Source organism: Drosophila grimshawi, unplaced genomic scaffold, assembly GCF_018153295.1.
Source record: "Drosophila grimshawi isolate 15287-2541.00 unplaced genomic scaffold, ASM1815329v1 contig_311, whole genome shotgun sequence".
NCBI classification, from domain to species: Eukaryota; Metazoa; Arthropoda; class Insecta; order Diptera; family Drosophilidae; genus Drosophila; species Drosophila grimshawi.
Genome location: NW_025063098.1, coordinates 4,842,912 through 4,860,999, shown reverse-complemented (window position 1 = coordinate 4,860,999; position 18,088 = coordinate 4,842,912). Strand labels below are relative to the sequence as shown.

Below are 18,088 nucleotides of genomic sequence, written 5' to 3'. Positions count from 1 at the left end.
TTGCACGCCTTGGCTATTTAAATCGATAGATTTAGCTGGTCAAAATAATATAAATTTTGCTCATACCTAATGGTGATGTGAGTCATTCCGATAAATTTACTTAGCGCTATGCAAATGAGTTGGCAGCCCATTGTCGTCGCGAAGCGCAGCCAACTTTAGTTACGTCGCTGTCACGAATTGCAATTTTTATATATCAAAAAAAAAGGTTTAATCACTGTTTGGGAGGCCTGTAAAGTGTCAGCCAAGTTATAAATACGGGCCAATTTAGCTGGAAATGTAAGTAGAAGCGGAGACAACTCGTTTTCACAGTGCCAAAACAGGCGTTTGGCTGCGAATTGACAACATTTGTAATCGCCATTTCTTTTTTTTTTCATTTTCTTTTTCTTCTTCGTCGCCTGGTGGCTCTGCCCTCCTCTTCTACGACTGTCATTGTCATCGTGCTGCGTGCTGCCATGCAACTGTGTTGGTTCTCTCGATTTCGATTTTGTTGGAACTAACGAACGGACGTACGGACGGACATCTATGCTTCTTCCATGCCCCGTGTTGCTTCTGCTCTTCTTTTGTTTGTGTCTCGCTGTCTGCATCTGTGTGCGTGTGTGTAGAAATTTTCGTTGCGAGTATAATTGAAATATTTAAGCAACGGAGGACAACGAAGAGAAATTCCCATAAATTTATTTAGCAGAAATAACAAGCAGCATAACAAGCATTTCAATTTTGATTAGAGGTTTTTGGCAGACAACAAAGCTAACAATTACTACTACAACAGACACATCAAAACACAGTAAAAATGACATCGCTGGATCAAAATCGCTTGCAAAACTTTAAAAACAAAGGAAAGGATCAAGATGTAAGCAAACATTTACAGTGTACAATAAAAACTGAATATGAAAAATAACAAATAATCAATTAACAATTTTAGGAGATGCGACGTCGCCGCAATGAGGTGACTGTTGAGCTGCGCAAAAATAAGCGCGACGAGACAATTTTGAAGCGTCGCAATGTGCCCAACCTGGACTCGAACACAGATGAGGATGAACAGTTGCCCAACACCATAAATTTGAAAAAGCTTGCCATGGCCGCCGCTGATCTTTCGAAGCCGGAGCAACAGTTGGCCGCCGTTCAAGCGGCACGCAAATTGTTATCATCCGACAAGAATCCACCCATCAATGATTTAATCAATAGCGATATATTGCCCATTCTAGTTGATTGCCTGAAGCAACATAATCACACAATGCTCCAATTTGAAGCCGCATGGGCATTGACCAACATTGCATCAGGCACTTCCGATCAAACCAATCAGGTGAGCACTAGCCTAATCCATCAGAACTGTACTAAGCTATATATATACATATTTATAAAACAATTATCAAGCCTTAAAATGAATCACAGCTGAAAGCTGCTGGAAATTCCAACTAATCGCATCTGAATCATATCGTTTCGCTTGCAGGTGGTTGCAGCTGGAGCCGTGCCGCTCTTTCTTCAATTGCTGAATTCACCCGCACCGAATGTCTGCGAACAAGCCGTATGGGCACTGGGCAATATCATTGGTGATGGTCCCATGTTGCGCGACTATGTCATTAAGCATGGCGTTGTGCAGCCGCTGTTGTCGTTCATTAAACCGGATATACCCATATCTTTCTTGCGCAATGTCACCTGGGTGATTGTGAATTTGTGCCGAAACAAGGATCCGCCGCCACCAGCAGCGACAATACACGAAATCCTGCCCGCACTCAATGTGCTGATCCATCACACTGATACAAACATCCTCGTCGATACGGTCTGGGCCATTAGCTATTTGACCGACGGGGGAAACGATCAAATTCAAATGGTTATCGATAGCGGCGTTGTGCCCAAGCTGATACCGCTGCTGGGCAACAGCGAAGTGAAGGTGCAGACGGCAGCATTGCGGGCTGTGGGCAACATTGTCACCGGTTCGGATGAACAGACACAGGTGGTGCTCAATTTCGAGGCATTGTCGTATTTCCCAGCACTGCTGTCGCATCCAAAGGAGAAGATACGCAAAGAGGCTGTGTGGTTCCTCTCCAACATCACCGCTGGCAACGAGTCACAGGTACAGGCTGTCATCAACGTCGGCCTGCTGCCGAAAATCATTGACAACCTGAGCAAGGGCGAATTCCAAACGCAGAAGGAAGCCGCCTGGGCTATAAGTAATCTAACCATTAGCGGCAGACCCGAACAGGTGTTCACATTAATAAAGGAGGGCGTCATTCCGCCTTTCTGCGATCTGCTCTCGTGCCAGGATACACAAGTGATCAATGTAAGCCACAAATAAGCTAATTTTTAAAATATTTTAATTCCAACTATTGCTTTTATTCCAACCTTATTTTTGTAGGTTGTGCTCGATGGTCTCAATAATATGCTCAAAGTGGCCGCATCACATGTCGAGGAGGTGGCCAATTTGATTGAGGAGTGCGAGGGTCTAGCCAAAATTGAGCGCCTCCAGAACCATGAGAACGTTGAAATTTACAAGCTGGCATACGAAATTATCGAAAAATACTTTACCGAGGTAAATACCAAAAGCGATCAAAGCTTGAAAAACCCCATCAACTTCCCATAAATACAATTATCCAGATAAAAGAATTATTAACTATTTATTCATTAGTTGCAACAATTTGATTAACACCTTTGTGTCCATTCCGTTTACAGGGCGAGCAATCTAACCTGGCACCGACCTCCGATGGCACAGAATACAACTTTGATCCGAATACAGAGAAACTACCAATGAACTCGTTCAACTTTTAACTCCACGGACGAGCAAAGAAAAACAAATACACAACCAATCTGTGTATACTCCATTGATGATAGCATATAGCAATAAGATTTCGAGCGATACTCTGTGCCCATTCAACACCAACAACAACAAAAATAACTAAAACAACACCAGCTCTGACAGCAAAAAGGAAAATATGCACATTCTATATGACAGCTTGGTTATATATACAATAACAACATACATACACATTAACTACAGATAAACGTAAAATCGTTGCAGCAATCGACCCTTTTCAACTTCTGTGTTAACATTTATACGTGCATACATAAATAATGTATGTAAATATATATATATATATAACAATTCGATGGAAATAATTAATTTGTTGAACTTTTGTCTGATGCATGTTGCAATAGTAAAATCCTTTATTTTAGTTATTTATGTTTTCCAACAATTCAGTTTGTTCCAAATTTCATAGTAGATATCTTCCATATATATATATTTATATATTTCACTAAACGGGCTACAAAGGCGCAAGCGAAATATTGCAACTGCAACAAACAAAAATGTGCTAAACACAGCAAACAACAACAAATACAACAAAAACACACAGGAAAAGATAAAAATTGTAGAACTATTTGATTTGTAATGAATAATTTTATTGAAATGTACGCCTTTGATTTGTAATTTAAATTACATAAACATTTCTAACATGAAAAACGATAAGAACACAGCATATTCTGCGCTTTTATTTCCATTTACAGGTGAGATATAAACGTTCATTCTGATGGAAAATAGAAAATATTTGTTTACATCTGTATGTAAAAAATTAAATTATGGCGCCCTAGTTTTAAGGTGTGGCAACTAACTAAGCATGTTACTGATACAGATATTTACATATACACAAATATGTAAGTCTGTCATCGTTATAACAATATACGTTTTTGCGTTGATGCGCAATAGTCTGTTCAAATTTAAATTATATATGTATATATGTTTGGTCACACTGTGCTGAGAGTTGATTCACTTGTGAGAATCACACAGTGTGTATACGTTTGTACAGATAGAGTGAGATGTGCACGCATTATATACATATATATTAAAGTGGACCTCACGTGTAACCGCCTAGATTCCAGTTTAGTGTTGAGTAGTTCATTAATCAGCATTGAGTAACTATCGATAGCAAAATTATATCGACTTATTTGAAGTCTTATGCGTTGCCTTACTAGCGAGCAGCAAATCTTGACATTTTTTTTTTTTTAAGAATTTATATACAGCAAGATATTGGCAATGGCGCAATGCAATTTAATAGCTAGAGTGTTTATTTTTTAAATCTCTAGACTTTTATTAAAACATGAAATCAGTTTTATTTTTTATATAAATGAAATTTAGTTTTAAATCGCTATTTTTGTCACATGATTTTGAGGACCTGTTGGCATACAACAAGCAGTGACTTTGTGAAGATCGAAATATCTCGTGATGCAGTCGGAGCAGACACAGCTGATGTTTATTTTTAGACGAGTGCATCGCGAATGCATTTTGCACTGCATTTATACATATGCATGTGAATGTAAATGCTTCCGTCAACATTGCGCTGCGGAAATTGGCGCAGGCATTAAGCGAATGGCAATGTCGGACAAATGTTGCGTGTGTTGTGTGGTTGTCTGTCAAGGCCAAGGACGTTGCATGTGAGTGAGAGCTAATTGAAAACTGTACAATTTGCGAATTCTATTCGATAAACAGGTTAATTGCTCGTTTGTATTTGTTTAAAACGTCAAACTCGTGTAACTGCACTCTCAGCTGTATTTGAAATGTGTGTTAAATTGCGGCCGTACCCAGCAGCGAAAATATCACATTACGAATTAGATTCGTAATCTTTACTTTGTATTCGGTGTTGCTTCCAACCCATATTAATTTGCGTTAAGCATGGCCCGACGATTTTAATAATAAACATAAATATATTATAAATTTCTGTAAATAAATTGCATATTGGATAAAAAAATAATACACGAAATATGTAAAAACTTACATAATATACAATAATATACAGGCGTGCACAGCTGAAACTTTCACAAAGTCAAATTTGTGATTGAATTAGAAGGTCCAGCAACATACATATTACTATTTAATTAATTACATTGTATGCATATCGAATGCATTCCGTAATGACAGGTCATTCACTAGTTCGCTGCAGGGCGCTCACGCTACATTCACACACACAGAGAACGAGAAAGAGAGAACTCAGCGCGCCGACGCTTTTTTTCATCCACTCGACGCTTTTGTTATTCACGCCAAATCCATTCACTCAGTACGATAGAAGCTGTCTGTCCGTACACTAGTCAGCGCTTGATTTTACCTGGAATTTGATTTTTTGTTGCTGCGCTGTGATATCCCGTTAAATTTCGCACAAACAAAATGTCGACAGCCGTTCAGCCACCACCACCAGTACCACCACCGCCACCACCTTCATCAGCTGCTGCTGCCGCTGGGAAGGGCATCCATACGAAGCTCTACAATGGCATGATTGGAGCTTGTGACAAATTTGTGCCCGCCAAGATGAGACCGCTTTGGATGCATCCAGCAGGTAAATAAAAAAATGTTTACCACAAAAAGTACACGTGTCGCTTGGTTTTTAATGCTGTTCCGCTTTGTTTTTAGGTCCCAAAACGATTTTCTTCTGGGCACCTATCTTCAAATGGGTAAGCTGACGGACAGACAGATGGACGGATAATCTATCAGCCAGTTACATAATTTGGACTGCATGACCTTCGCTAATTTGCATTATCACTGTCTACGACTGATAGACAATATTTTAATGAAGAATTATAAACAGAAATCCGAGAGAGTGTCGCCGTCTGCTCAGATTGCTTTTTATGATTGCTGGTTTATTTGCGTACAATAAACTCGTTGAGAGCGTCAGCGTCAATACCTGCGCACTTATATATACGTATATACATATATACACATATATGCCCCTGTGTGTGTGTGTGCGTGTTGAGATTGTGTTTTTACAATTAACGATTGCAAATTCTGCTAATGTTAACTAATCAACAGAAATTTACAACTTGATATACATTGTTTATTTTTAGGGTCTCGTCGCAGCTGGACTCAGTGATTTGGCGCGTCCGGCGGACACAATTTCCATGTCGAGCTGCAGTGCATTAGCAGCGACGGGCATAATTTGGTCTCGTTACTCTCTTGTCATTATACCCAAGAATTACAGTTTGTTCGCCGTTAATCTATTTGTGGGCTTGACACAATTAGTGCAACTGGGCCGTGCTTACAACTATTATTTGGATCAGGAGAAGCTGAAGAAGAAACAGGAAGAGAAGCCAGCGGTGACGCAATGAGCAACTGCACCATGTACAATGCACAATGCCCAATCCTTGGATGGGCAACCCAACAACCCAGCAGACGCATATCAAACCACATTGCGTTTTAGTTTAAATTGTGTTATTTTAGTTTAAGCGACTGACCATTTTGCTCTATTTGAGTGGTGAACTGTTGCCTTACAAAACGTGATTCGTATTGCTTAAGTTGTAAATGTTGGAGGCTTCGCGTATGTTTTAATTACACGTAGCATTAATAGACTTTTGTGATTTTGTCGTCAACAAAAAAAAGCGAAGAAAAATAAACAAACATTCTTTAGTCTAAACTGTAGAAAGTATTGTAAATTAAATGAGCTTTTAAATTATGCACAATCGCGCAATGTCCGCCGATAAGTATCGATAGCAATCGATTAATATAGCCTGAGGAGGGGTAATTTTTCTACACATCGCTGCCAACAGCTGGTTCGACACATTACATTTTGCAACTTTATTTTCTCTTAGTAAAATCTGTAAATAACAATGAATTTAATAAGCGGCATTAAATTGTACATTGAAAAGATGTGCACAGAGTCCGGACCAGGCATGAAAATCATATTGCTGGACAAGGAGACGGTAGGAATTAGCGAAAATTAGGATCATTTAAATGGCAAAAATTTTCTTAAATTTTGTATAATATTTTAGACCAGTATTATATCCATGGCATTTAGCCAGTCGGATATGCTGCAACGAGAGGTGTATTTGTTCGAGCGCCTCGACTCTGGACGATCCAATGAACGGTTAAAGTATCTGAAGTGCATTGTTTTCATACGCCCCACAAAGCAGAACATTCAGCTGCTGGCCAACGAACTGCGCAATCCCAAATATAGTGCATATTTTATTTGTAAGTGTGTTCTTAACAGCTGTCAAAGATTATGTTGTTATGCTCTTTTAACAGATTTCAGCAACATTATACCACGCACTGATATCAAGTACCTGGCCGAATGCGATGAGTCAGAGTCGGTGCGGGAGGTAAAGGAATTGTATGCGGACTATTTGTGCGTGAATCCCAATTTATTTTCACTCAACCTGCCCAACTGTATGACAAATCTGAACTGGCTGCCGGACGCGCTGAAACGCAGCGTGCAGGGCATAACAGCTGTGCTGCTATCCCTTAAACTAAATCCGGTCATACGATATAGGGCCGGTTCGCAAGTGGCTCAATTGCTGGCCAAGCTAATCTACGATCAGATTACGAAGGAATCCTCACTGTTTGACTTTCGCGGCAATGCGGATGGCGCTGCGCCGCCTTTGTTGTTGCTTCTGGATCGTCGTGATGATCCAGTTACTTCACTGCTGCACCAATGGTCATATCAGGCCATGGTGCATGAGCTGTTGCAAATACGGAACAATCGTGTTGATCTATCCGAACGGCCCAGTGTGCCCAAGGAGTTCAAGGAGCTGGTGCTATCCGGCGATCAGGACGACTTCTATGGCAACAATATGTACGCGAATTATGGTGAAATTGGCAGCACCATAAAACAGCTAATGGAAGAGTTTCAGCGCAAGGCGAACGATCATAAGAAAGTCGAGAGTATTGCCGATATGAAGAACTTCATTGAATCCTATCCGCAGTTCAAGAAGATGTCCGGCACCGTGCAGAAACACTTGTGCATCATGGGTGAACTGTCGAGCATTACGAATAAGCGTAATCTATTCGAGGTATCCGAACTGGAGCAAGAGATTGCGTGCAAGGCGGAGCACTCTGCTCAGCTGCAACGCATCAAGAAACTGATTGCAGACGAACGAGTTAGCATTGATGATGCTATCAAACTGGTGGCACTCTACGCTCTGCGCTATGAGCGACATGCAAATTGCGATACATCAGGTCTGCTGCAGATAATCAAGAGTCGCGGTGGGAATACACAAATTGTGCCCGCTTTGATTGAGTATGCGGGCACGCATGTGCGCCAAGGCGATCTGTTCAATATGGTGCGAATCACAGATGCCGTGAAGCTAACCCGTATCCTAATCAAAGGCCTCAAGGGTGTGGAGAACGTTTTCACACAGCACACGCCGCTGCTGAAGGAAACGCTAGAGGATGTTTTCAAGGGTCGCGAACTAGATCCACTCTATCCAGCTATTAATTCAGAGCTGGTGCCATTCCGACGTCCGCCACAGGAAGTGGTTGTCTTCATCATTGGCGGCGCTACCTATGAGGAGGCATTGACGGTACATCAACTGAATAATGCTGGCTATCGGATCATCCTCGGTGGCACCACCATACACAATTCCCAGAGCTTCATCAATGAAGTGCTGGCGGCCACAAACGGCACACAATTCAAACATACCAAATCCATGATTAAGTATTGCTCCCCAGACAACCTATAAGGGTCCGCCGACGCATTCCCTATTAAAAATATAGCTATACATATTATTATTGTTAACTATTTATGTGTAATTCTAACCAAATATCCTATAATTAAATCTTCGCTTAACATTGTTATGTGTCATATTTGTATGTATCATGTTTTCTAAATACATAAACTTATCTGAATATTTTTTGAGATTAATTCGCCATGAGAACCAACATAAAATTATGGAAAGAATTAGAAATGTTTGTTACAACTAAACAAATGGTTAACTTCCTCCTTGGAGATGTCTCATGCATCACCGTTGGCAACGCTGGTTTAAGTGGTAACCAAGCGCAAGTTTTTGGATTAACAATCATTGTGAAAAGTGATTTTGTCATGTCCAGCACATATTTCAACGATATCTGGCATCAGTCGCAGCATGAATGCGAACAACTGGCCATCATTGACTATGAGCGACAAAATCAGAATGTGGACACCACTGTGGCCACCATTAGCGGCGTCACTGGCGTCGTTTCAAGCTCGGTGGCAGCCGCTGCCGATGCCAAGGCTCTGCTGCAGGCCAGTCTATATGAGTTCTATCTGCGTTATATATGTCTAAGCAATCGACTGGAGGAGGTCTACGACAATGCAAGTATCCCGAAAATACTACTACTTATTTTCACTCAGTTATATTTTAAATAAATATACATAAGGAGTAGCTTTAGTTTTTTCCTTAATTCCGTCAAGAATTTCAATTATTGATGAGTGAAACTAGACAATGCTAGTATTATTATTAATCAGATCTATTATAACTAAAGGGAATATAAATAAATGGAATAGCTTTAGTTTTTTTTATCCCTAACTAGATATTCCACCAATTCAATTAAGAAATTCATTTATTGATAACTAATACTTCAGATTTGTAAATATATTTATCCTCTCAATTAGTTCTCTACTTCAATTATAATAATTATTAATGATGATATCTTGAGCTATTTAAATTGTAAGTGCTCTATCGTTTGCCAATCCGAGATTGCTCTGGATGAGAACTGCAAGTACCCAGAAAATACAAGTATTATTATTAGTCAAATAATTTATAAGGATTAGCTTTGTCACAAGCCGGATATTCTGTAATTCAATAATTGATAAATAATCTTCATATATTTAAATACATTTATCCTCTAAACTATCCGTCAACTTCAGATTTGCAATTATTAATAACAATATATCAAGTTATTTATTTTAATTTAATTCTAGTAATCGCTTTTTCACTCCCATTCCCTCAGATGATACAGCCGCAGAAGCGTGAATTGGTGCGCAAGCTGCTGGATGCCTGCCTTGGTCGTGTGGTGGAGCTAAAGCATGATCTGGTCAACATTGATCTGATGGAGTTTAGCTATAATGATGATGTCGTGGAACGACTCCGACTTACACCCATTGAGACGGAGCTGCGTATTCCTCGCTATTTTCTGCGTGAACGCGAACAGGAGCTGGAATTCCGTAAGCGCACAATGCACGAGATTCTGATCAAGCTGGGCTGGCTGGAAGAGCATGCTCTGGAGGAGCCGCTCACCGAGATTGAGGCCATACGGCTGTTGCAGATGCACGAGCGTGCTCGGCAAGGACGTCTCCGGGCGCACTTTATGAAGGAGATACGCAAGGAAAAGGGCAAATCGGAGGAACGCAGCGATAAAGAGCGCAGCGACTCCGGTCTCATGGCCGCCATGAAGATACAAAAAATGTGGCGTGGTCACACGGCACGTCGCATTACACGACGCCGCAAGATGGATGAGATGATATTGATTGGCATGGTGCCGCCACCGGCTGCGGTGCTTAAGGAGCGTGCCGAGAAGCTGGAGAAGCACAGCGAGCACGACGTCAGGCGGCGACATGTGGCGCAACAGACGTACGCAGCCCAATTTGAGGCTCGCCAGGTGACCATACTGGAGGAGATCCGGCTGAAGCATGGCCCCACCATGAAGGAGGACATTGCCGATGAGATACGCGCCTGGATCAAGGATTGCTACGACAAGACGGGCAAGCTGCCCGACTTTCCCTCAGAGGATCAGGGAGGCTCGCTGCACATTTTCAGTCGGCCGGGCACAGAGAGCGAGCACAGTCGCTCCTCGGCGCGTTCCTCCAAGGAGTCGCGCAAGACCAAGGATAAATCCAAATCCCCGGCGCGCAGCGGCGATTTAAATGTTAACGAAAATCAGGAAGAGGATATCAACTTTCAGCCGGCTCCGTCGGTTTGTCTGCCCGATATACGCGCTGAAATTGAATAGTGAGTAAAGTCTTTCGATTGAAGTTGAATTCAAGCTAAAAATACAATTAAATTAAGATAAATTCAATTTATGCTCAATCTAATAAAAGTATTCCTTTTATATTCAGTTTGTATTAATTCTTTAAGAATTCAATTCTATTTTTATTAATATTTCATCAAAATTTGCGTAATTCAAAGATTAGAATTATTTTCTACTTAAACCAAAATGTTGTTAAAATTTAAGCTACGATTATTCTGATAATTACCTGCAGTTTCAATGACACCTGGCGCGACAAGGACGAAACTGGCGTGCTCAGTCAGGCGGCCAACGAGGATATGATCTATACGGAGAAGTACCAAGAAGTGGAGCTGGAGTTTCGACGCGCCGTCGACGATGTGATGCGTCAGGAATTGGAGCTACTCCAGACGATGGTGGGCAAGAAGGTGAAGAAGAGCAACAAGAAGACCCGTCGCTCCGGCAAGAAGAGCAAAAAGAAGAAGGAAAAGGATCTGACGCCCGACCGCACCACAGAGTCACTGTACGAGGAGTTGGTTACCAATGGGATTATACGCAAATATCCCGAACTGAAGCTCAAACAATTTCTGGGCGATAAGGCGCTAACTGCGCGCAATGGAACAAATCCATCGCCAGGTGACATACGCCAAGTGCTCACCGAATATTGCATCCTGCCCCTCGGCTCGGAGGCCATACACAATTGTACGCCACTAATACGCTCTGTTCTGCTAGCTGGTCCCAAGGGATCCGGTAAAAAGGCGCTGCTCCATGCGATTTGCACAGAAGTTGGCGCCGTTCTCTTTGATCTCACTCCAGCCAATATTGTGGGCAAATATCCCGGAAAATCTGGTCTAATCATGCTCATACACTTGGTCCTTAAGGTATCCCGGCTGTTACAGCCGGCAATTATTTATATGGGCGATGCCGAGCGTCCGTTTATGAAGAAAATACCCAAAACGGATCGCACAGATCCCAAGCGCTTGAAAAAGGATTTGCCCAAGCTCATTAAAAATATTGCGCCCGAGGATCGGGTCATTTTCGTTGGCACCTCCAACTTACCCTGGGAGGCAGATCAAAAGCTGTTGCAGTCCGTCTACAATCGTTTCATATACATTCCACGCCCAGATTACGGCGCCATGTCGCATGCCTGGAAAACTTTGTTGCAGTGGGTATTTGATTAAATGATTAGATTATTGATTGAAAGATAAGTTCTAATATGAAAAATTGTTTGTTTTCCGAAAATAATTAAGTTGATATTCCATTTGTATATCTAATCTTTGCACTATATCATTTACAGTGAGTACTCTGGTGGCTTGTCCAACTTGGACACCAGTGCCATGGCTAAAATATCAGATGGCTATACCATTGGAGCAGTTGATGCCTGTCTACGCGAGGTGATGACTTGTAAGCGCAAGCTTCAACTGCGCTCCCAGCCGCTCACAAATGCAGAGCTCATCAATGTGCTCTGGTGGGTATAAAAAGGCATTAATCCATCCAAATTCTATGCTAATCTGTGTGTACTTTGCGCAGTGCACGAGATCCTGTCTATCGCGAGGAGGAGGAGGCATTCGAATCGTGGTGGTCGAAAACTCCATTGGGTCGGCGTCGCCAACGCTTTTTGGAACTGGAAGAGGAGCGGCTGCTTGAGGAGCAGGCACAGCAGGCCAAGCAGGGCAATGGCAACAAAAAGAAAGGCTTAAATTAGTCTTAATTTTAGAAAAAAAAATCCACTTAAACTATAAATATCAATCATTTTCGTAGCTATTTCAACTTATAAGTAAAATCCTTATTGCCGCATTTGCAGTTCACTTCATTGACAGCCAATTGGAGGGTCTCATGATCATCGAGCAATTGCTGCAGTTCCTTCAGCTTATCCTGCAGCAAGGTCTGATGATCGCCAACGCACCACAGCAGGCTAACATGAAACGAGGGCTTCTCATAGAACTGAGGCAAGCGATAATCACGCATAACCAAATCCACGGGCCGCAAAAGTGACGACATTTTACTCGTAAAGGCAGCATCGAGCTGCACGGCCAGAAAGGTGCGCGTGCGCTCCTCATTTGTGTAGACACTGAGCTAGATGAGAATTCTATACGTATACAAATTTGTCATCTATAAGAAGGCTTGAGCAAACATACCAAATGCAGCGTACTGCTAAAGCTGTGAAAAACAATGGGAATCTCATCAATATAAATATACTCGAGTAGCTGACGAGTCCATCAATACGCACCCAGCGCAGCAATGCAGTGCCTGTTGCAGCGATCGTTGAAACTCATCAATTTGATGGTATTGCAGAACGACAGTCTTGCTCAAGCTCAGATGCAATGATTCATTGGCGTGCAGCTCAATTTGTGGCGCCAGTCTTTCGATGGCCTCCAACTGAAAGTCCTCCAGCTGCTCGGCACAGTCCCCAGCTGACACATACACAAAAGTTGCCCAATTGCCGCGCTCATGCTTAAAGCTGCGTATCCGCCCTCCATGCAAAGCCGCATTCTCAAAGTCATCTGCCTCATCCTCCTCAACTAGGGGTTTTGCTACCTTAGCGCCCAACAAAGAGGCAGCTGTGGGTAATGCCGGTCTATGCGCCTTTAAATTGTCACAAGTCATTGTATATTTACAGTAGATAAGATTACCTCTTGCGAATCACTGGAGCGGCCGGTGTTTCCTCTGTCTCCTCGCCTTCTGAGTTGGAGCTGCTACCGTAATTTACTAGTGACATATTGTGGGATTATTTACTTATTTACTTTATGTGCGCTGCAATAAGTTGCTCACGGCAGGTATACATCAGCAGTGTGACCATATTTTTCGTACGTAATCGATTTTACATACACAAGCAAAACTAATGAACCCCATGTTTTCCGTTGGTGTGCAGATAACTTTAGAGAAATGTATGTACACAGTATCAACGTTTAATTTGATTGTGCACAATCTTTCTCACACGTTAAATGCATTTTTCATTTTGGCGCCAAAAACGGCCACTGTCAAAATACTATTCGCAAGAAATTAAATACAAATACATTTGGTATTATGTACATTGCAAGTGTACAGTCACACTGGCCGTGAGTGTTAGTCAAAATTCTCTCTCCGAATCGTCCGGCACATTTTGGCAGATATATTTATTTTTGATTAATACATCTCTACAATGCAATTGCGTGCGCATTGCTGAATCAATCACAACAAGTAGCAGTATCATAAAAAAGAGCAAATTAATAATGCAGTTGGGCTCCAAGCTCCTTGTGTATAAGGGCGAATGGGGGCTGCCGTCCATTGATTTCGAATGTATGCGTGCCTTGGTAAGTTTAGTTGCATCATAATCAGCCGCAACTCCTATCAGCGATATCAATAAATATGTATTAATCAACGTATTGTCTTTTGGTGAAATTGCAAAACAGTGCCTGTTACGCTTCACCCGCTGTCCCATGGACATTGAAACAAATGCGAATCCATTGCGTTCCGGTGCTGGTAAATTGCCCTATCTACAAATAGGCAATGATAAATTTATTGGATATAAGGAGATCAAACGCGTGCTGGATCTTAAGGTGAACAATACAACACAGCACCCAGCCCGGGTTGAATGAACCTGTTGAACCTATTTATAGGCATTGGCTGATAGCTCAACTTATTTTGTTGTTTTCTTTTTTTTGTACACATGACCAAGAGCGTAATTGAAATTTGAAATTTCTTTCAGGGTTATCCAGTGGATGCGCATTTAAATACGAAACAAAAGCACCTGTCCACCACATACTCGAACTGGGTATTTACACAGTTGCATGCCTACTACCATTACTTCCTGTACGGTGATCCCCACAACTATGATACGACCACACGTGGTCTGTATGCAAAGCGCACACCATTTCCATTCAACTTCTACTACCCGTCAACGTATCAGCGCGAAGCCTGCGATGTGGTTCAGGTTCTGGGGGGTTTCGATATTAACGATAAGCTGGAAAAGCATGATGGTGACTATGTAAGTTAAGAATATATCCTATACTTAATCTTTAAACTCTTAACAACATTATCCAAAATTATGTTTGCAGCTCGTTGTCAATGCCAAAAAGTGCGTAAACTTGCTTTCGCGCAAGTTGGGTCGCAAGGTTTGGTTCTTTGGCGATACGTACAGCGAATTGGATGCCATTGTCTACAGTTATCTGGCCATTATCTTTAAAATAACACTGCCCAACAATCCGCTGCAGAATCACATAAAAGGCTGTCAAAATCTAGTTAATTTCATCAATCGCATCACCAAGGACATTTTCCGCAACGAATGCTATAGTTCGACAAAACTAACGAAAGGCTCCAGTTACACGGACAGTACTCTGACGCCGTCGGAGCGTAAATTTGTGGAAACGGAGCTAAACACAAAAATTGTCGCCGGTGTAGGCGCTGTCCTGGCAATGGGCGCATTTGCAGCTTGGCGTGGACTTTACACCCAGGTAAATACAAATCTCTAAAAAATATATCAAAATTACATTGTGTAAAATCCTTGTATATTCGTTGTATTTGCAGTTAACACGCTCGTCAGCGGATTACGATGGCGTCGACTATGAGGACGATGAATTGGAGGAGGTACTGGATTAGTAACAAAGCGCTGTACAGTTATAGATTCCAATTGTCTATGTATATTTAAAGCATTCAAAGAGAAGTGTCCATAAGCAACTCACTTAGATTACACGCATAATTGTATATACGATTTATTTACGTATATTACAAGAATGCGCCCTACATTTGTCATTCGGTTTTAAACTATTTACCTACCCCTATGTTAAATTGTGTGTTAGAAACCAGAAAGCAGCAACCAAAGCGTAATAAAACGTGTAACTGACGCTGTTAACGTTATTTATAACTTACTTAAATAACTTAGTAATATTAAGTGGTGCATAGTGGTCCTCTTGCAATTAGATTCGTAGCAATTTTCAAACTCCAATCAAATTGTATTCAAAATTAAAACAAGTCTCGAGCGTCCACTGTGTGTTTCTAAATATATGGGATATGCTAATCTCAAAGATGTTCAACATTTTTATATGTGTGTTTTTTTGCTTGACTAAAATAGTATTTATTAAAAATCTAATCTTAGTATTAAATGTTTTCCACATTGATTTGAAGAGGAAACGGAAATCAAGCAATGGACTAAACTTATAAATTGGAAGTGATTATAGTTATACAATATATGTTAGCCGTACTGGAATATCTAAGACTGAATGTTCCTTTCGCTCGGACACTCATGTCTTGAGCGCATCCTGTAGTTTTCGGCGTGCCACGCCTACGCGATCCTCCTGCTTGCGTATGTCGTCCTCTGAGATGATAACCGCATGCATCAGCGGCTGTTCGGGATTCATAAATGCCATCGCATTCTTTGTGAGCTCAGCCTTGGTCGAACTCTGGCCGTGAACACCGGCATTGAGCATATGGAGGGCCGTGGCCACAGATTGTAGAACCGTCTGTTCGTTGACATTGGGACCGACGGTGCGTATGGTCTTTGGCAGTGATATCTCGTCCAGTTCCTCGCCGTTGTCATGGCAGGCACGCAAGCGCTCCAATCGCTTCTCCCAGAACAGCTGCTTGGGCTTCTCCTGGCCACCGTGCTTGGCATCGTGCTTCACCTTGCTGGGCTCGTGATTGCGCACCACAGTCACCGGCTGCTTGAAGATGGAGGCTGTCTGTCGTATGGGCGGCACCAGTGAGACATCTGTGCGCAGAGCGCGGCTGTAAAGGCAACAATAAATTACAATCACACATAATGAACCACAAAACAGTTGTGAAATTTCTAGCATGAAGAATTTACTTCAGAACTTCAAAGCGTTTCCAATGTCTAAGCAAATTTATATCGTTGTTCAAAATAGTTGTACATTTGGTGTGAAAGACGAAAGAAAATCAATTCTAATATAAAATAGAAGCAATTACCAACAGTCTGTTATTTAACACATTAAGTAGAAATAACAAAGGCAAGCAACAATTGAGATATTTTAGAGAACATGCACAAATTGAAGGAGAGAAGTATAAAAGTAAATGCAGAATTACAAATGATTGACAGTAACAAATTAAAATAAAAGGCCAATTGTTGTGATTGTTGAAATTTTGTGGTGTTAGCATATAAAAATTGCAAAAAGATCAGACGCATGCAGCAGCTCGTGGAGCCAAGGACCATTCAGCTTGGCTCTACCTGAATTCAAATTGTTGTTGTTGCTGCTGTTGCTGTTGGTGTTGTTGTTGCTGGCGCAGATTAGCTGCAGCCGCTGCTGTTGTTGTCGTTGTATTTGCTGCTGCTGCTGATGGCGATATTCCTGTTGCTGTTATTGATGCTGCAATGCCGATGTTGCTGCTGGTGTGATTGTTGTTGTTGTTGCTGCTGCTGTTGCTGCTGACGTTGCTGATGTTGATGTTAGAGCCTTGAGCCTGAGCTCGACTATATTTGCGTTTGAGTGCATTGGCTGCGTTGCCACCCAGGCTGGCATTGCTAATAATGGCGCCTGCTGCATTGCATCGATACAGCGATATCGACGGGGAGGGCATTTGCCGTTGCAACTGCATTTTGCCGGTTTGAAAATCAAAGTTACTTATGTCAAACATCTCGGCGCTCAATTGGCGTGCTAATTGCGGTTTGCTTTCAATTCTTTTGCCTGTCGGGCTGCGTACACATCCAAATTGGTTGGGTGGGGGATAGTTTTTTGTTGGATTTTTGGTTGGTGGGGGTGGGTGTTTGTGCGTGTGCGTATGTGTGGGTGTGTGTGTTTGTGTGTGGTAAATGTCATAAAACAAAAAATAGTGAGAGTGAGTACAACGTATTCGTTATCGCACGTGCAGTCGCAGATGTGTTTCTGTGTGTGTGTTTGTGTGTAAATTACAGTTAACGTTAGTTTGCCAGGTTTCACCTTCACCGTGTGTACCTGCGCTTGCTTAATGATCAGCCGAGTAATTTACTTGCTTGGTTACCTGTAGTAGAAAACATCAACGCCCGAATTGCAGCTCGATTTTCTGTGTACTTCCTCACGCTGCCAGCCTTTGGGTAATGCGTTGCAATCAACGCGTTTTCTCTCGATTGTAATACTCGGATTCATTTGCATGCTCCAAATTTCTTAAGTATTTTCGCCCCTTTTGTTTATTTTTCTTACATTTGTAGGAGCAGCGTCTTATTCGATACTTTTACTTAGTGATGTGTATACCTAGAAGAATACTACATCGTAAAAGGTTTCTCTGGGAGTAACTATCGATAGTCTCTTTGCGATTGCCCAATAGTTGTGACGTCAAAGTTGTATCCACTTAAATTGTTATTTGCCTTGAGCAACACTGTTTCTCGACTTTTAATGTACACTAAAAAACGTAGATGCGCAAAACAAATAAAAGCGGTCAAGTATTTCAGAGGTAATCTTGAGCAGTCAATCATCTATGTCAATTTGTACTCATTACTCCAATTTTAGT

General features: G+C 41.7%; 7 protein-coding genes across 8 annotated transcripts; 5 read left to right on the top strand and 2 right to left on the bottom strand.

Annotated features, from left to right (window-relative positions):
• The first annotated feature begins 129 nt into the window (after nucleotides 1-129).
• Nucleotides 130-3,470, top strand: LOC6563353 (importin subunit alpha-3). The gene is made up of 6 exons (XM_001990321.3): nucleotides 130-276; nucleotides 603-847; nucleotides 920-1,300; nucleotides 1,448-2,278; nucleotides 2,354-2,527; nucleotides 2,668-3,470. Exons 2-6 carry the CDS (start codon nucleotides 788-790, stop codon nucleotides 2,761-2,763), a joined length of 1,542 nt encoding a protein of 513 aa, XP_001990357.1. The 5' UTR covers nucleotides 130-276; nucleotides 603-787; the 3' UTR covers nucleotides 2,764-3,470.
• An 854-nt stretch (nucleotides 3,471-4,324) lies between these two features.
• On the top strand, nucleotides 4,325-6,389 carry LOC6563354 (mitochondrial pyruvate carrier 2). The gene is made up of 4 exons (XM_001990322.3): nucleotides 4,325-4,422; nucleotides 4,907-5,318; nucleotides 5,393-5,433; nucleotides 5,824-6,389. Exons 2-4 carry the CDS (start codon nucleotides 5,150-5,152, stop codon nucleotides 6,082-6,084), a joined length of 471 nt encoding a protein of 156 aa, XP_001990358.1. The 5' UTR covers nucleotides 4,325-4,422; nucleotides 4,907-5,149; the 3' UTR covers nucleotides 6,085-6,389.
• Nucleotides 6,390-6,511: 122 nt separating this feature from the next.
• Nucleotides 6,512-8,560, top strand: LOC6563355 (vacuolar protein sorting-associated protein 45). Its single transcript, XM_001990323.3, has 3 exons — nucleotides 6,512-6,675; nucleotides 6,745-6,943; nucleotides 6,998-8,560. Exons 1-3 carry the CDS (start codon nucleotides 6,583-6,585, stop codon nucleotides 8,428-8,430), a joined length of 1,725 nt encoding a protein of 574 aa, XP_001990359.1. The 5' UTR covers nucleotides 6,512-6,582; the 3' UTR covers nucleotides 8,431-8,560.
• Nucleotides 8,561-8,750: 190 nt separating this feature from the next.
• LOC6563014 (IQ and AAA domain-containing protein 1-like) lies at nucleotides 8,751-12,377 on the top strand. The gene is made up of 5 exons (XM_032737393.2): nucleotides 8,751-9,041; nucleotides 9,680-10,677; nucleotides 10,929-11,837; nucleotides 11,970-12,140; nucleotides 12,203-12,377. The coding sequence occupies exons 1-5, from the start codon at nucleotides 8,790-8,792 to the stop codon at nucleotides 12,375-12,377; spliced, it is 2,505 nt and encodes an 834-aa protein (XP_032593284.1). The 5' UTR covers nucleotides 8,751-8,789.
• Nucleotides 11,866-13,457, bottom strand: LOC6563015 (U6 snRNA phosphodiesterase). The gene is made up of 4 exons (XM_001990325.3): nucleotides 13,306-13,457; nucleotides 12,903-13,250; nucleotides 12,811-12,832; nucleotides 11,866-12,748 (listed from the first exon to the last, which is right to left on the bottom strand). Exons 1-4 carry the CDS (start codon nucleotides 13,389-13,391, stop codon nucleotides 12,434-12,436), a joined length of 771 nt encoding a protein of 256 aa, XP_001990361.1. The 5' UTR covers nucleotides 13,392-13,457; the 3' UTR covers nucleotides 11,866-12,433.
• Nucleotides 13,458-13,617: 160 nt separating this feature from the next.
• LOC6563016 (metaxin-1 homolog) lies at nucleotides 13,618-15,692 on the top strand. The gene is made up of 5 exons (XM_001990326.3): nucleotides 13,618-13,965; nucleotides 14,065-14,211; nucleotides 14,361-14,639; nucleotides 14,710-15,105; nucleotides 15,179-15,692. The coding sequence occupies exons 1-5, from the start codon at nucleotides 13,618-13,620 to the stop codon at nucleotides 15,248-15,250; spliced, it is 1,242 nt and encodes a 413-aa protein (XP_001990362.2). The 3' UTR covers nucleotides 15,251-15,692.
• On the bottom strand, nucleotides 15,692-17,866 carry LOC6563017 (methyl-CpG-binding domain protein 2). 2 transcript variants are annotated; one of them, XM_032737391.2, is made up of 3 exons: nucleotides 17,603-17,866; nucleotides 16,833-17,297; nucleotides 15,692-16,375 (listed from the first exon to the last, which is right to left on the bottom strand). In XM_032737391.2, exons 1-3 carry the CDS (start codon nucleotides 17,731-17,733, stop codon nucleotides 15,892-15,894), a joined length of 1,080 nt encoding a protein of 359 aa, XP_032593282.1. In that variant the 5' UTR covers nucleotides 17,734-17,866; the 3' UTR covers nucleotides 15,692-15,891. The 2 variants fall into 2 exon arrangements, with proteins under 2 accessions (XP_032593282.1, XP_032593283.1); XM_032737392.1 differs by lacking the exon at nucleotides 16,833-17,297 and having other exon boundaries at nucleotides 17,603-17,819.
• Between the last annotated feature and the right edge of the window lie 222 nt (nucleotides 17,867-18,088).

Excerpts from the sequence above, each read along its gene's own strand:
- LOC6563016 (XM_001990326.3), top strand. The coding sequence starts at position 13,618 with ATGCATTTTTCATTTTGGCGCCAAAAACGGCCACTGTCAAAATACTAT. Across the intron at positions 14,212-14,360 it reads AACGCGTGCTGGATCTTAAG|GGTTATCCAGTGGATGCGCA; the intron begins GTGAACAATACA and ends AATTTCTTTCAG. Across the intron at positions 14,640-14,709 it reads AAAAGCATGATGGTGACTAT|CTCGTTGTCAATGCCAAAAA; the intron begins GTAAGTTAAGAA and ends TTATGTTTGCAG.
- LOC6563353 (XM_001990321.3), top strand. The coding sequence starts at position 788 with ATGACATCGCTGGATCAAAATCGCTTGCAAAACTTTAAAAACAAAGGA. Across the intron at positions 1,301-1,447 it reads CTTCCGATCAAACCAATCAG|GTGGTTGCAGCTGGAGCCGT; the intron begins GTGAGCACTAGC and ends TTTCGCTTGCAG. Across the intron at positions 2,279-2,353 it reads AGGATACACAAGTGATCAAT|GTTGTGCTCGATGGTCTCAA; the intron begins GTAAGCCACAAA and ends TTATTTTTGTAG.
- LOC6563017 (XM_032737391.2), bottom strand. The coding sequence starts at position 17,733 with ATGCAAATGAATCCGAGTATTACAATCGAGAGAAAACGCGTTGATTGC. Across the intron at positions 17,298-17,602 it reads GTTGATGTTTTCTACTACAG|CCCGACAGGCAAAAGAATTG; the intron begins GTAACCAAGCAA and ends ATGTGTACGCAG. Across the intron at positions 16,376-16,832 it reads CAACAACAATTTGAATTCAG|CCGCGCTCTGCGCACAGATG; the intron begins GTAGAGCCAAGC and ends TTGCCTTTACAG.
- LOC6563015 (XM_001990325.3), bottom strand. The coding sequence starts at position 13,391 with ATGTCACTAGTAAATTACGGTAGCAGCTCCAACTCAGAAGGCGAGGAG. Across the intron at positions 13,251-13,305 it reads GCTCCAGTGATTCGCAAGAG|ACCGGCATTACCCACAGCTG; the intron begins GTAATCTTATCT and ends AAAGGCGCATAG. Across the intron at positions 12,833-12,902 it reads GCACTGCATTGCTGCGCTGG|CTTTAGCAGTACGCTGCATT; the intron begins GTGCGTATTGAT and ends TGTTTTTCACAG.
- LOC6563355 (XM_001990323.3), top strand. The coding sequence starts at position 6,583 with ATGAATTTAATAAGCGGCATTAAATTGTACATTGAAAAGATGTGCACA. Across the intron at positions 6,676-6,744 it reads TATTGCTGGACAAGGAGACG|ACCAGTATTATATCCATGGC; the intron begins GTAGGAATTAGC and ends ATAATATTTTAG. Across the intron at positions 6,944-6,997 it reads ATATAGTGCATATTTTATTT|ATTTCAGCAACATTATACCA; the intron begins GTAAGTGTGTTC and ends CTCTTTTAACAG.
- LOC6563014 (XM_032737393.2), top strand. The coding sequence starts at position 8,790 with ATGTCCAGCACATATTTCAACGATATCTGGCATCAGTCGCAGCATGAA. Across the intron at positions 9,042-9,679 it reads TGGAGGAGGTCTACGACAAT|ATGATACAGCCGCAGAAGCG; the intron begins GCAAGTATCCCG and ends CCATTCCCTCAG. Across the intron at positions 12,141-12,202 it reads GAGCTCATCAATGTGCTCTG|TGCACGAGATCCTGTCTATC; the intron begins GTGGGTATAAAA and ends TACTTTGCGCAG.
- LOC6563354 (XM_001990322.3), top strand. The coding sequence starts at position 5,150 with ATGTCGACAGCCGTTCAGCCACCACCACCAGTACCACCACCGCCACCA. Across the intron at positions 5,319-5,392 it reads GCTTTGGATGCATCCAGCAG|GTCCCAAAACGATTTTCTTC; the intron begins GTAAATAAAAAA and ends CTTTGTTTTTAG. Across the intron at positions 5,434-5,823 it reads GGGCACCTATCTTCAAATGG|GGTCTCGTCGCAGCTGGACT; the intron begins GTAAGCTGACGG and ends GTTTATTTTTAG.